The sequence below is a fragment of the Sciurus vulgaris genome, assembly GCF_902686455.1.
Source record: "Sciurus vulgaris genome assembly, chromosome: 12".
NCBI classification, from domain to species: Eukaryota; Metazoa; Chordata; class Mammalia; order Rodentia; family Sciuridae; genus Sciurus; species Sciurus vulgaris.
This window is the reverse complement of record NC_136473.1, coordinates 60,701,846-60,718,205: the sequence shown is the minus strand read 5'-3', so window position 1 is coordinate 60,718,205 and position 16,360 is coordinate 60,701,846. Positions and strand designations below refer to the sequence as shown.

Here is a 16,360-nt window from a genome sequence, read left to right as displayed (position 1 = left end):
AGAACTCAACTCAAAATGGATCAAGGATCTAGGAATTAGACCCGAGACCCTTCACCAAATAGAAGAAAAAGGAGGCCTGAATCTCCATCATGTTGGCTTAGGACCAGACTTCCTTAACAAGACCCCCATAGCACAAGAAATAAAAGCAAGAATCAATAAATGGGATAGATTCAAACTAAAAAGTTTTTTTCTCAGCCCAGGAAACAATTAATAATGTGAAAAGGAAACAATAATGTGAGTGGGAGAAAATCTTTTCCACACACACCTCAGACAGAGTACTAATCTCCAAAGTTTATAAAGAACTTAAAAAACTATACACCCAAAATACAAAGAACTCAATCAATAAAAGGGTAAGGAATTGGGCAGACACCTCACAGAAGAAGATCTACAGGTGATCAACAAATACATAAAACGTGCTCATCATCCTTAGTAATTAGAGAAATGCAAATTAAAACCACCCTAAGATTTCATCTCACTCCAATTAGAATGGCTGTTATTAAGAACACAAGCAATAATAAGTGTTGGCGTGCATGTGGGGAAAAAGGCACACTCATACATTGCTGGTGGTGTTACAAATTGGTACAGCCACTCTGGAAAGCAGTATGGAGATTCCTCAGAAAGCTTGGAATGGACCCACCATTTGACCTACCTATCTCACTCCTTGGTTTATACCCAAAGGACTTAAAATCAGCATACTACAGTGATGCAGCCACATCAATGTTCACAGCGCTCAATTCACAATAGCTAGATTGTGGAACCAACCTAGATGCCCTTCAATTGACGAATGGATAAAGAAACTGTGGTATATGTACACAATGGAATATTACTCAGCCATAAAGAAGAATAAAATCATGGCATTTGCTGGTAAATGAATGAAGCTGGAAAATATCATGCTAAGTGAAATAGGCCAAGCCCAAAAAACCAAAGGCCGAATGTTTTCTCAGATAAGTGCTTGACAATATATAACGATGGGGGGTGGTGGGGGGAAGAGAGGAATGAAGGAACTTTGGATGGTGTAGGAGGAAAAAGGGATGGGAGGGAGTGGGGATGGAAAAAACAGTAGAATGAAACAGACAGTATAACCCTATACATGTATGATTAAATGAATGGCATTAATATACATTGTGTACAACCATAGAAATGAAAAGTTGTACCCCCTTTGTGTACAATGAATCAAAATATGTCTATAAAAATAAAAAATATTTTAATGAAAAAACATTAAAAATTAAATAAATAAAAAAAGAAATCAAACACTTTTCAAAGACCTGGATATAAATGCTCTTAGCAGCTTTCTTTATAATAGCCCAAAACTGGAAATAATACAACTGTTCTTGAATAGACAAATGAATAAAAAAAATTTGTGGTATATCCAAAATCACCAATAAAAAGCAATGAACTATTATATATCTACAACATAGGAAAGACGAAATTTTATAAAACACAAAGGAGAAAAAAGAAAGATAAAGAAGATTCCAACTTCATTTGGGCATGGTGGTACACACCTGTAATACCACCTACTTGGGAGGCAGGAAGATGGAAAGTTCAAGGCCAGCCTCAACAACTTAGTGAGACCATGTCTTAAAATAAAAAAAATTAGAAGGGCTGGGTATGTAGCTCAGTGGTAGAGCACCTCTTAGTTAAATCCCTAGTGGAAAGAGGAATAAAGGAAGGAAGGAATAACTCTAATCTAAAAGTCTGTACTAATGTTCCTCATACCTTCACTCCCAAAGCCAGTATTCCTCCCAAGTCTGAGACTCACAAATTTCTGGCAAATGTACAAATCTTTACTTATAATCTTAAAGTTACTGGAATTCGCCAATAAAGATTGCCCTTTGAAGTATTAATTAGTCCAGTAGGGCATGCATTTTTATAATAATTAGCCCAGTAAGGCATGTATTTTTATAATAATTTGAGGACAGGGAGATATGAAACCTGTAACATTGGGACTTTCCTAACCTTACCTATTGATCAGATTATGGAGATATCAACTTAAGGATCCTGAGAACTGCCAAAGCAACTTAAAACATCATGTGATCACCACACTGATATTATTCCCACAAACCTTCCTATGGGTATCGTTTACCAAGTTTCCTTTAGAAGAGCCTCAGAATCCCAAAAGCATCTCTCACTCTCCACATTGTCCATTCTCCTTTGAATATGTATTCCTAGTTTTCCTAAATAATCTCTGTGCCTCCATATTTGATGCACCTAGAAATCCTTTTCTACGGCATTTGTCAAGACCCCATTGTCCTGAGGTAGGTTCCCCTCTAAGGGACCTATTGAATCCCTTCCAATTACAAAACAAAACTAATCATTCTTGAAATCATTATGCTAAGGGAAAGAATCCAAATTTTAGAAGCATATACTGAGCCAGATGAGGTGGCACACACCTATGAGCCCTGCAACTCAGGACACTGAGGCGGGATCCCAAGTTTAAGGTCACGTTCAGCAACTTAGTGAGACTCTGTCTCAAAATAAAAAGGGCTGAGGCAGTAGCTCAGTAATAGTAACACCCAGGGTCCAATCCCCAGTGTCAAAATAAAAGAAAGTTATATACTGAGCCATGCACAGCAGTGCATACCTATTAACCCCAGCAATTCCAGAGGCTGAGGCAAGAAGAAGGCAAGTTTGAAGTCAGGAAGACACACTGTCTCAAAATAAAATAAAAAGGGCTGATGATTTAACTCAATGCATAGAGTGCTTGCCTAGCAAGCAAAAAACCCTACATTCAGGATGCTACACATAAATAAAGCAAATACTAAGTTCTAGAAAATGCAATCTAACATGCACAGACAGGAAACAGATAAGTGGCTGCTTGGAAACAGGATGGAAGGAAAAGTAAATTACAATGAGGAACAAGAAAACTTTTGGAGTAGATGGGAAATTTTAGCATCTTGCTTACGGTGATGGTTTAGTGAGATAGACATATGTCAAAACTCAACAAATTGTACACTTTTAAAATGTACGGCTTATTCTATCTCAATTATAACTTCAATTATTTTAAAATCCTCAACTTTATTTCTTCCTTTTTATTTATTTATTTAGTGATTGATTGATTGATTTCAAAAAAGTAGTTTGAACTCAGGGGCATATTAACAAAGCAACATCCCCATACCTTATCTTATTTTGAGATAGGGTCTGGCTAAGCTGCCCAGGCTGACCTCAAACTAGGCTATCTTCCCACTTCAGCCTTCCAAGTCAGTGGGATTATAGGTGTGTCCCCACATGCATGGCCTTGACTTTATTTCTTAAGCAACAAAATTAAATGACAACTTTTAATGTATTTGGCATTATATTTGGGCAGAGAAAAACAAAAATAACAATGAGCTCTGTTGGTAATGCTAAAAAGTACACAAATAATTTGAATGCAATATGATGTACTAATGATTATAATAAACATCTGAAACAAGGATATAAGGAAACACTAAAAAGTATGTCTAAGAAGGTCAGGATGGTGGCACACACCTATAATCTCAGCAACTTGGAAGGCTGAGACAGAAAAATCACAAGTTAGAGGACAACCTGGGCAACCTAGTGAGATCCTATCTCAGAATTTTAAAAATAAATAAAAAGGGCTATGGGTGTAAATCAGTGATAAAGTACCCCTACATTCACTCTCCAGAACCCTCCCAAAAAAGAGTATCTTAAGAACATCTCAACTGATCCCCCCCTTTTTTTAACAGTACCCAGGTTCTCACACATAATAGTTAAGTGTGAGCTACATCCCCAGTCTCTTTTAAAGATTTTATTTTGAGACAGAGCTTGCCAATTGCCAAGTCTAGCCTCAAACATGTGATCCTCCTCCTCAGTCTTCAAGGTAGCTGGGATTACAAATATGCATCACAGCACCCAGCTTCAACTAGACTCTTCAAGGATGAGTAGAAACTTATGAAAGGAAAATGAATACCACACTCACAGAAAATCACCATAGAAAAGCAAAAAGAAAATATCTGAAGTCTTCGGGGAGCTGTAAGCATCCTATAAATCTGGCAGACAAAGTATGTAGAAATAAGTATTACACAGGGCCAGATTGGCAATGAAGTAACACTGAAAGTTTTACAAGTATGAATATGACATTTCAGGGGGGAAAACATCCTCCATTTTGTAATACTCACTCATTATCCTCTTCACCTTGCCTTGCTCTTTTTGCCACATGTTCATCTTCTAATTCTGCCAGATTCTTCACTTCTTTCTCACTACTAATTATGCTAAATACTGAAATAAACAAACAAAAATGCCATGAGCTACAACAGTTCTACAAACTATAGATTTAGCTCTGACAAGAAGACTCACCTTTTTCTACCTGAATCCTAAAAGCATTTCTTTTTCTTCGACCATAGTCTATACTGGAAAAAAAAAAAAAAAAAAAAAAAAAGGAAGAAGAAATTTTAGTACAGTGGTCTTATTTTTTCATTAAACTCAATCTAAATGAATCACATAATTTTGCATAAATATAAATATGCCACTCTTCACACTGACATGAACCTATTTTTTAAAGTATCTTTTTAGTTGTTGATGAACCGTTTTGTAGTTTTTTTTGTTTGTTTTTTTTTGGGGGGGGTGCTGGGGATCAAACCCAGGGCCTTGTGCTTACAAGGCAAGCACTCTACCGACTGAGCTATCTCCCCAGCCCCCATGTATTTTTTTTCTTTTTTTTTTTGGCGGTACTGGGGATCGAACTCAGGGCCTTGTGCTTGCGAGGCAAGCACTCTACCAGCTGAGCTATCTCCCAGCCTTATGTATTATTTGCAGTGCTGAGAACTGAACCTAGTGCCTCATATATGCTAGGCAAGTCCTATACCATTGAGCTACAACCCCAGCACCCATGAACCTATTTTTAAAGAACTTTTATGTTTATATTTTTACCCTGCATTTTCTCAATATTATTCTTTTCTTACTAGTTCATTTTCTTAGAATATTTATAGTTTGAAATTTCAAACGTACCAAAATTTTGAAAGAATGTAATGAATATCTCCATATAATCTTTACCTGTATTCTCAAATTGTTAACTTTGCCAGATTTACTTTACTTCTTATATACAGAGAAAATATTTTTGGCAGAATCATTTGAAAATTAGTTACAGGCATTTCACCTCAAAAATTAGCATGCCTCTCTGTAAAAAATGACATTCATCTACATAACTGTAGTAAAATTAGCACACGCAAGAAATTTAATATTGATAAAATATTATTTAATAAACAATCTACATTAAAATTTCTTCAAAACTGTTTCCCCAAGATGTTCTTAGATTTTCTTCCTTTAACGTAGGGTCTAGTCAAGGTTCATGCATTCACTTTGCTTTCTTATCTCTTCAGACTCATTTAAATTATAATCATCTTTCTTTTTTTGATACTGACTTTTTTTCATTTTCTCTTTCACATTTTTCATTGGCATATTATGCTTATACATAATGATGGAATTTGTTGTTACATATTCACATATACTCACAATATAACAATATAATTTGGGTCAGTATCACTCTCCAGCACTTTCCCCCTCCCCTCTGCCCACCCCCTAGTCTCGTGACTCTCCTGATCTTCTTTATATTTTCATGAGATCACACCCACCACCATCTTTCTTTTCCTTTTTCCTCTTTAGCTTCCACATATGAAAGAAAACATATGACCCTTGACCTTCTGAGTTTGGCTTTTTTTTTTTTTTTTTTTTTGGGTGCTGGGGATCGAACCCAGGGCTTTATGCTTACAAGGCAAGCACTCTACCGACCAAGCTATCTCCCCAGCCCCAAGTTTGGCTTATTTTGCTTAACATAATGGTCTCCAGTTCTACTCATTTTCCTGCAAACAACATAATTTCATTTTTCTTCATGGCTGAATAAAACGCTATAGTGTATATATCTATATATGTATGTATTTTCTTTATCCATTCATCCATTGAAGGACACCCAAGCAGTTTACATAGTTTAGCTACTGTGAATTGTGCTGCTATAAACATGGGTATGCATGTATCACTATAATGTGATGACCTTAATTCTTTAGGATAAAGTACCAAGGAGTGGGCAGCTAGGTAGGTCACATGGTGGTTCCATGCCTATTCTTTTGAGGAACCTCTGAACTGATTTCCTTGGTGGTTATACTCTTTACAATCCCACCAACAGTGTACAAGTGTTCCTTTTTCTCCAGTATAACTATCTGAATTCTTGATGACTGCCATTCTCATAGGTGTGAGATGAAATCTCTGTAGTTTTGATTTGCACTTCCCTAACTGCTAATGATGTTCAATATTTTTTCATATATTTGTTAGAAATTTGTATTTTTTTCTCTTGAGAAGTGTCTGTTTAATTCATTTGCCCATTTTATTAGTTGGTTTATTTGATTTCTTTGTGAAAAAAATTTGAGTTCTTCATATATTCTAGATATTAATCCTCTGCCAGAAGAGCAGCTAGCAAAGATTTTCTCCCATTCTGTAGGCTTTCTCTTCACATTCTTAATTGTTTCCTTTGCTGTGCAGAAGCTATTTAATTGGTTGACGTCCCACTTATTAACTCTTGTCCTTATTTCCTGAGCTTTAAAGGTCCTATTGGGAAAGTTGTTGCCTGTGCCTATATGCTGCAGTTTTAACCCTACACTTTCTTTGATTCATTTTGAGTTGACTTTTGTGCAAGGTGAGAGGTAAGGGTCCAGTTTCATTCTTCTACATGTAGATAACCAGTTTTCCCAGCACCATTCGTTAAAAGGGTTGTCTTTCCTCCAGTGTATTTTTTTTTTTTTTTTTTTTTTTGGTGCTGGGAATCGAACCCATGGCCTTGTGCTTGCAAGGCAAGCACTTTACCAACTGAGCTATCTCCCCAGCAGTGTATGTTTTTAATACCTTTGTCAAGGATCAGATGCCTGCAGATGTGTGGGGTTTGTCTTTGTCTTTTATTCTGTACCACTGGTCTATGTGTCTGTTTTTATGCCAGTACCATGCAATTTTTGTTACTACAGCTCTGTAGTATAATTTGAAGTCAGATATTATGATGCCCCTAGCATTGCTATTTTGGCTTACAATTGCTTTATCTATTCTGGGTCTTTTCTTCTTCCAAATGAATTTCAGGATTGTTTTTTCTAGTTCTGTGAAGAAAGTCATTGATATTTCAATGAGGACTGCACTGAATCTGTATGTTGCTTTTGGTAGTACAGTCATATTAACAATATTAATTCTGCCTATCCATGAACACGGGTGGTCTTTCCATCTTCTGAGGACTTCAATTTCTTTCTTCAGTGGTCTATAGTTTTCATTGTAGAAGTCTTTCACCTCCCTGGTTAGACTTATTCCTAGGGTTTTGTTGGGTTTTTAAAATTTTTGTTTTTGTTTTGAGGCTTATGTGAATAAAATTGTTTTCCTGATGCCTTTTTCAGTTCATTCATTTTGGTATATAGGAAAACGATTGCTTCTGTAGCCTACTATCTTGCTGAATTTGTTTATTAGCTCTAGCAATTTCTTGGTGGAATTTTTAGGATCTTCTGCAAACAGACACATTTTTAAAAGGCTCAGACCAGTTAATTCATAAAATATCCCCAGGTCTAGATTTATTTTTTATTTCCTCATTATTTAAGTTCAAGTTAAACATTTCTAGCAAGATCATGTAGTAAAGATGGCAGATAAAAGCTTCATAAGGAACAGATATTTATGAAACTTGAGTAAATTCTTTTAAATTATTTATATCAAATTAATAAACAGATTGACCCAATAAATATAACCTTAAAAGTAAAACAAACTTAAGCAATTAATATCACAAACATTCTGTGGCTTCTGAGGTCACATTGTTTCTATGATATTCCATTCAAACAATATAACCTGATTCTAACCATGGGGAAACAGAGGAAAAATCCAAATTTCGGGATTTAAGATATAAAAACGATCCTATAATCTTCAAGTGTCAAAATCATGAAAAACAAAGAAAAGCTGAGGAACCAATACAGATTGAAGAAGACTAAAAAGATGGAACAACCAAGTATGATCATGGATTAGATTCTGGTCTAGGGAAAAAAAAAAAAAACACAAAATAATAAAGGACATTAATGACATAATAAGCAAAATAAGAATACAAATTAGATAATATTATTGTACAACCAACATATTTTCTAGTTTAAATAAATGAACTACAGTTATGTAATAGAAAGTCTTTACTCTTCTAGGGACACAATGGCCACACCTATAATTCTAGTTACTCTGTTGGTTGAAGCAGGAGAATCCACATTTGAGTCTGGCCTTTTGGCAACTTAGCAAGATTACGTCTCAAAATAAAATTTAAAAAAGAATAGGGAGTATAGGTCACTGGTAAAGTGCTTGCCTAGCAAACTAGAGGTCCCAGATTCAATCCCTGATACCTCCCGACACAAATCTTTGTTCTTTTGGTGACAGATAATACAGGCACTCTAGGTAAAGAGTACAAGGGTACTCTTTCTATATACTGTTCTTTCAATTTTTCTTTAAGTTTACCATTCTTTCAATTTTTCTTTATTTGAAATTATATCAAAATAAAAAGTTTTAATAAAAGAAATATTGTATGAAATCATGGCCATTTAAAAAAGTAATTTTGGGATGGGTGCAGTGGCATACACCTTTATTCCCAGCAGTTGGGGAGGCTGAGGTGGGAGGATTTCAAGTTTAAGACCACAATCAGAAGCCTTGCCACACTTAGCAAGGCCCTAAGCAACTTAGGGAGACCCTCAAAATAAAAACTAAAAAGGGTTGGGCACAATGGCACACGCCTGGGCTGTTCAACTTTTAAGGCCTATACTCTATAAAGCTCTGTAGACTGAATGGTAAAGTACAAATGTGAAAGTGGCAAATTAACAAGGCTGGAAGAGTTGATATGTTTATTTTAGAAAAAGGGGTTCAATTTTATCCAGTGGGTGAAGAGTCACTTAAATGTCAAGTTAGACCCTAGCGCCATGGCGCATGCCTGTAATCCCAGCTACTCAGGAGGCTGAGGCAGAAGGATCACAAATTCAAGGCCAGTTGGGCAGCTTAGGGTGACTCTACATCAAAACAAAATTATAAAGGGGCTGGGGATGTAGCTCAGTGATAAAGCAGCTCTAGGTTCAATCCACAGTACCAAAAAACCCCTACATTGCTTTCAGGAAGCTACTGATAGAAATATAGACATTAAAGGGGATTCTGGGGAAGGATCACAAAAAAGAACCTAAAGGAAACTTCAGTAGTCTTAAAGATATATATTCATCAGGAACAGATTGTAGAAATATGAACGCTAAAGATGTTTTTCTTAGGTCTCAGAAATGAAAAACATGTCTTTGGAAAATGGAGGACAGATGCTCCTTGTCATGAAGGGGCAGAGGACTTGGCTGAATTATTTTCCATTTTTGTAGAAAACAGAACTGTAAGGAAGAATGGATATTTTGCTGAGATTTATAAGCAAAATGTTGAAATGTGGCCTGGTTTCTCCTGGCTGCTCATAGTACAATGTGAGAGGAAAGATATAAACTAAAGAACTGTTAAGCAAAAAGGAAATAGGTTAAGACCTTTGGGGCTGCTGGAATGGATGAATATATCCACATATGAGAAGGAAAAGAATTTGGGAAGGACATGAATTACTTGTGCAATGAGTTTAATTGTGTCTCTCACAAACTCATGTTAAAGTTCTAATCCCCAGTACCTGAGAACATAACTGTACTTGGAGATAGAGGGTTTAGAAATAATTAAGGTAAAATGAGGTCACATGGGTGGACTCTAACCCAATATGACTGGTGTGTTAGGATTAGGATACAGAAAGGTTTTCACAGAGCAAAGTCCAAGTGAAGACAAAGAAACAAAGCTACTGATGTCTTCACTTGGACTTCCAGCCTCCAGAACTGTGAGCAATTAAATTTGTTATTTAAGCCACTCAATCAATATACTTTGTTATAGCAGTCCACAGCAAACTAATTCACAGGCTAAGGAGGAAAAGAATATAAATACACTGAAACATACGAAGCAGAGTCAATGAACCAATGAAAAAGAGAAGAGGTGGGATTAATAGTGAAAGAGAGGCCGGGCATGGTGGCACATGCCTGTAATCTCAGCAGTTTGGGAGGCTGAGGCAAGAGGATCAGGAGTTCAAAGCCAGCCTCAGCAAAAGCGAGGTGCTGAGCAACTCAGTGTGACCCTGTCTCTAAAAGAAATACGAAACAGGGTTGGGGATGTGGTTCGCTGGTCAAGTGCCCCTGCGTTCAATCCCTGGTACCAAAAGAAAAAAAGAAAAAAAGAATTTAATCTTCAGTGGGAAGTCTCATTGAGTGATATATTTCTAGATAGGAAACTGAAAGAGATCATTACGGATAGTTTTTGTTTTCTAATAAAGCAGGAAAGAAAGTAATATCTCTATCTTCTGACCAGACTGTGTAAGATTCTGAAAAGTAAAAAGTAGTCATCACCCCTAGTGAAAAGGATAGCTCACTGCATATAATAGATGCTTACAGATGTCTATATAACATGAATTTAATTCTAAGCATATGGATCAAAGAGGTAATGCCAGCAGCCATTGATATCAACTGGAAATTTAAGCTCCATGGAAACTTCTAAAATGGTAGAGGTGAAGAAGCAAGGATCTAGAAACTACATTTCTTTACCTGTACATTCTTTGCAAATCAGATGCTAAGATTCCAGTGTCCACATATTTGCCACATCTATTACTGGTGAGGTACTAAAACAGAAAATATGAAAAACACAAAACACTTAATATTTCAAACTCTGATTTTATCAAGAAACAAGAGATCAAGCTATTGAAACATATTATACTTTAAACTCTTCATTAATAAAGTATACCAAAAACATTTAAAAAGTCACCAAATAATTGTCAATATGAAATTAGAATTAACATTATCACCATGAATGAAAACACAAGAATATTCATAACTAGATCATCTAGTTGGTAAAGTACTTGCCTCACAAGCATAAGGCCCTGGGTTCAATCTCCAGCACCGCAAAAAAAAATAAAATAAAAAATAAAAAAATAACTAGAACATCTTTATAGTAATGAGTGTAGGCTATACTCTACATTCCCAAACACAACAGAACAGCAGTAAACTGATCAGATATTTTAAATAAGGGAACAAAGTGACATATGTCATCTGACCCTGCAGAAACTAACTTTGAGGAAATTCATTTCAACATTAAATCGCCTCATAAATGGCACTGTATCTTCACGAAACTTGTTTTTTAAAGATTATAGTGATGAAAAGCAAATATCAATGTAAAACAGGAAACAAGAATGGCCGTGTAAATCTGATTCAAAGGTATGAGAATCTGCAATGCCCAATGGGCACACAAATCCTACTATTAAGTAACTCTCAGAGGCTTGGGAGACTGAGGCAGGAGGCTCTAAAGTTCAAAGTCAGTTTCTGATGGTACATGTATGCAATGGAATATTACTCAGCCATAAAGAAGAATGAAATTATGGCATCTGCCAGTGAATGGATGAAACTGGAGACTATTATCCTAAGTAAAATAAGACAAGTCCAAAAAACCAAATGCCGAATGTTCCATCTGATATATGGATGCTAACTCACAATGGGAGGGATGAGATAAAGGTTCACAGGATTGAGGGTGGGGGGGAGACAGGAATGGGAAAAACAGTAGAATGAATTGGACATAACTTCCCTATGTTAATATATGAACATACAAACAATATGACTCCACATCATGCACAGCCACAATAGGAAGTAATACTCCATGTACGTATGATATGTCAAAATACACTCTACTATCAAGTATAACTAAAACAAAACAAAAAAAAAAAAAACACTGGGCTGAGATTGTGGCACAGTGGCAGAGCATTTGCCTAGCATGTGTGAGGCACTGGGTTCAATTCTTACCACGAAATATAAATAAATGAATAAAAGTAAAGGCCCAGGGACTGAGGCTGTAACTCATTGGTAGAGCACTTGCCTAGCATGTGTGAAGCAATGGGTTCATTCCCGTGCACCACATAAAAAAACTAAATAAACAAACTAAAGGTATTATGTCCATCTATGAGAAAATATTTTCAATTCCCATATCTGACAAGAGAATAAGATCCATAAGGTACACAGAACCCCTAAAACTCAACAACACAAAACAACTCATTCACGCATGGACAAAAGACTTGAACAGACTTTCCAAAGATATACAAGTGGCCCATAAGCACATGAAAAGTTGTTCAATATCGATAATCACTAGGAAAATGAAAATCAAATCTACCAGATAACATTTTACATCCATCAGGCTGACCAGTATAAAAACACAGAAAACAACAAGTGTTGGCAAAGATATGGAGTAACTAATTCAGCATCCCTGTTCCTGAGTATATATGCAAAAGAACTGAAACCTGAATCTCAAAGAAGTATTTGTACACTCATATTTATAGCAGAATTCTTCACAACTGCTAAAACTGGGAAGCAACCCAAATGTCCATGGATGGATGAATGGATAAGCAACATGTAGCATACACATACAATGGAGTAGCATGCAGTCTTAAAAAGGAAGGAAATTCTCATATGTGCTACATGGCTGAACCTCAAGTACATTAAGTGAAATAGGCCTGCAAAAATTCATACTACATGATTCCATTTATGTGACATACTCAGAGTAGTCAAAATCATAGAGATACAAAGTAGAATGGTGTTTGCCAGGGGTTGGGGGTAAGGAAGGAATGAGGAGTTTAAACCACAATTAAGACACAGGACAGATAGTGAAGAAGTGGGAAATGAAGCTGGAGTCAAGTGGACCAATACTAAAAATCAGAGTGGAAAATCTACACTTAATTCAGCCTTCAGCTTAGAACCACTGAAATGAGTAGGGATATGATCTGAGCTCTTTCTGAGGGATAAGTCATGAGTGACTTGGAAGAGAAGATAAAATTATGTTAACATGTTCTCTCATCCCCTGTGTTCTTCAAAATGTCAGGTGGTAGCTATCAATGAGCAGTGAAATGCGTGGTAAGGTCACAAAGTACTCTTTAAATTAGGGTCCTTCTTTAAACTCTCTTAAGGGTGGACAAGAAATCAAATGGTGGCAGTTTATCTGTAGAAAATAAAAGCAAGGAAGCTAGCTGGAAATCATGTTAAGAGCTTAAGTCTCACTTTGCTTCTACTTTACTTTCACCTCAATTTCTCTTATAATAAAGTTCTCTTGCATGACTGTTGGTGTATGACTTTAAAATTTCTTTCAGTCAGAATACAAAAATCGAGGCTTGCAGTTTCAGCTCCCTGCTTCCCTGTGACAAACACAATAGGCTGCACTTAATATTGTCTTAAATCAAATAAGACCTGAAATAATACTGAAAACAATTTTAAAAAATAGAAACTAAACCCTACATCTTTTTTTTTTCTTTTTCATAAATGATAACTGTCCCATTATATGTGTGTCTCCATAACCTCACAATAAACTCTCAGGGAAGAAATGTACATTTAGGAAAATTCTGAGTCTTGTACTAGATATGCTTAATAAATTATCTGTTGACAATAGTGTCAGATCAAATGAGCCCGTCCAATTCCAAACCAATCTCCTTGCTATATAATTGCAATAGCCACCTAACTGATGTCTTTGATTCTACTTTTACCTAAAATCTATTCCCTATGGAGCAGCCAGAGAGATTGTTTTAGAGGCTAAATTGGAGCTTGTCAGACTTCTGCTCAGAACCCTTCAATAAGCCAAGCACGGTGGTGCACACCTATAATCCTAGCAGCTCAGGAGGCTGAGGCAAGTGAAAACTATAAAGTTGATAATGTCAAAAGTTGAAAAGCAGTCAAGTGTGGGCCTGACTGAGAACAGACCACTTGATTCTGCTCAGTGACCTGAAGAAAATGAAGTAGTAAGTTGTGGGAATATCTATAGGAAGAGCAATTCAAGAGTGAGTAAACAGTAAGGGCAAAGGTCCTGTGCTTGTCCTGTCAGAGAAAGTCAGGGTGATTAAGACAGAGTAAGCAAGAAAACTGCTGAGACAAAAAAAATAGAGCTTTTTTAGATTGGATTTTACTCCAGGTATCTCAAAGTTCACTTAAGGATTTTGTTTTGCTTTGTTTTTGGTACCAGGGATTGAACCCAGAGCCACATTCCCACCCCTTTTTATATTTTATTTAAAGACAAGGTCTCACTAAGTTGCTGAGGCTGGCTTTGAACTCACAATTCTCCTGCCTCAGCCTCCTGGGCTGCTAGGATTACTGAGCTTGGTTTATTGAAGGGTTTTGAGCAGAGCTCTGACAAGCTGCAATTTAGCCTTTAAAACAACTTCTCTGGATGCTATGTAGTGAATAGATTTTAGGTAAAAGTAGAATCAAAGATATCAGTTAGATGGATTTTTGCAATTATATAACAAGAAGATTAGAGGTTCGGAATTGGATGGCTGGAGAGAGAAATAGTAAGAGCTTGGATTTGGAATATACACTATTATGAAGATAAAGTCAAACAGATTGTTGATGAATTGGATATAGGAGTGAAAGAAAGGAGTCAAAATGATTCTTGAGGTTTTTGTTAACAAATGGATGAAGGGTGGAGTCATTTTCTAAAATACAGAACACTAAGATATATTTGGAGGAAAAATCGAAAGCTTGGTTTGGGACATGTTAAGTTGGAGATAGCTACTGGACAGGCATTCAAGAGAAGAGTCAACTAGACAGCTGGATATACTAATCTGGAATCCAAGATAAAACCTAGACTGCTGATACAAATTTAAGAGTCATGAATATGTAGACAATATTTGAAGGTAGTAATCTGGATGAGATAACTACGAAATACAGAAAGATAAGTGAGGAGGATGAGGAAGGAGAAGCTGAGGAAGGAGGATGCAGGTTCAAGGAAGCAAAAACTAAGGCCACTTCCAACATTTCGAGGCTGGTAGAAAAGGATCCTAAAAGGAAAGTGCACAGTGACTAATGAAGTAAAGGCAAAACAAGTTGAGTACATAGGTCACAAACTCCAATGTGAAGGAAAATCTCTCCCTCCTTTAAATTTAGATGGTTTGCTGACCTATCATTTGCCAATAACTGATGGTTATTAAAATGAAAAAACAAAAAACAGGTAAGGAACCTACTATAATGTTTAACCCGTGCTTCCTATTTTTACCGTCTCACAATTTACAGCTACCTCCTTGAGAATAGACCATTAATGTTTTCTTTATGACCCTCTGAGGCCTTCGTACAACGTGGGCGTCTGAAGAAAGTGTCTGTCCCAACTTAACAAACCAAGGTGGTTGTCACTGGAAGGCGAACTCCACTCTCCGCCCCACCGTGGACAGAAAAGGTCCTGTCTCACCCTCAAAAGAGTAGACTTGTCCACAGACACACGCCCGAACCCAGACTGGAAGGGAAAAAGGCAGGAAGCTAGTCGAGTTCGCCCTTAAAAAGAAAAGCAACGCTGTGGGGTAGGGGCTAGGGATCACTGCGAAGTCGAACCAAGGAAAATACACACCTGGATGATTCGCTGCTTGAGCTTATTATCCACGAACACTGCGGGTCTGGGTTTCATTGCGTCTACCTCTGAGGCCTCAGTTCCGGCCGCCGGTACCACATGAATCGGGGGCCTTCTCGGAGCTGTCCGCGGCAATCGCCGTCCTCGCCGCACCCGAAATGCTCCCCGCCCGGCCTAACCCGAGTCGTTCTCCTCAAGACAAGAGTACTGCGAGTGAGGGGCGGGCAGACTCCTTGGAGAAGAGAAGAAGAAAACCTCAGGGAATTTGGAGCATTATTTTTTTTTCCAGGCTTGTCCAAGACGCCCTGGATGATTAGGCCCCTTTTGAATACGCTCAACTTTATTGGTTCCCACCTGGGTGGACGTGGACCCGCCGCAGCTGGAGGGGTGATTCCGACCTAGGCACTCGGGGATTCTTGTCTGCAGTTGATGGTTAATTTGGATTGTTTTGTTCTGTTTTGTTTTGTTTTGTGTTTTGTTGTTTTTTTTGTTGTTGTTGTTGTTTTGTCTGTCACGTCCAACCGTTCCAGCCGCTCCCAGTTTGAATACTGAATTAGTTTTAGCGGGGAACTTGAACAAAACCAAAGATATGAGGAATGGTTAAATTAGGATAAAAGAGGCTGGGTGTAAAAAGAAAAGGAAGGCGCCAGTTGTGGTGGGACACGCCTGTAATCCCAACTGCAGGAGGATCACAAGTTTGCGGGGGCCTCTGCAAGTTGGAGACTAGCCTCAGCAATTTCGCCCTGTCTCAAAATTTAAAAAATAAAAAGAGCTGGGGAAGTATCTCCTTTGGTGAAGCTCCCCCCTGCGATCAATCGTCACTACCAAAAAAAAAAAAAAAAAAAAAAGGAAAGGACTAGTTTACCAAGATAAAAACTAAGGATTTGTTTTTGGGTATTTTTGTTTTGTTTTTTACTTTTAGGACTCATTCGATGTGACGCTATTGTCTACAGGTAGTTTATTGAGCACATCC

General features: G+C 37.2%; 1 protein-coding gene across 4 annotated transcripts in view; it reads right to left on the bottom strand.

Moving 5' to 3' along the window:
- NVL (nuclear VCP like) overlaps window positions 1–15,532 on the bottom strand; it is a 136,037-nt gene extending 120,505 nt beyond the window's left edge. For 3 of the 4 annotated variants that reach the window (XR_013758188.1, XR_013758189.1, XM_079106652.1), the window contains exons 1-4: window positions 15,388–15,532; window positions 10,572–10,645; window positions 4,294–4,346; window positions 4,116–4,215 (exon numbers count right to left, since the gene is read on the bottom strand). Coding sequence is in view for 1 of the 4 variants with exons in the window: in XM_079106652.1 (XP_078962778.1) it covers window positions 4,116–4,215; window positions 4,294–4,346; window positions 10,572–10,645; window positions 15,388–15,444 (284 nt within the window). In the remaining 3 variants the exon portion in view is untranslated. The remainder of the gene's footprint in view (window positions 1–4,115; window positions 4,216–4,293; window positions 4,347–10,571; window positions 10,646–15,387) is intronic. The other variant, XM_079106653.1, reaches the window with a different exon arrangement.
- Window positions 15,533–16,360: the final 828 nt, after the last annotated feature.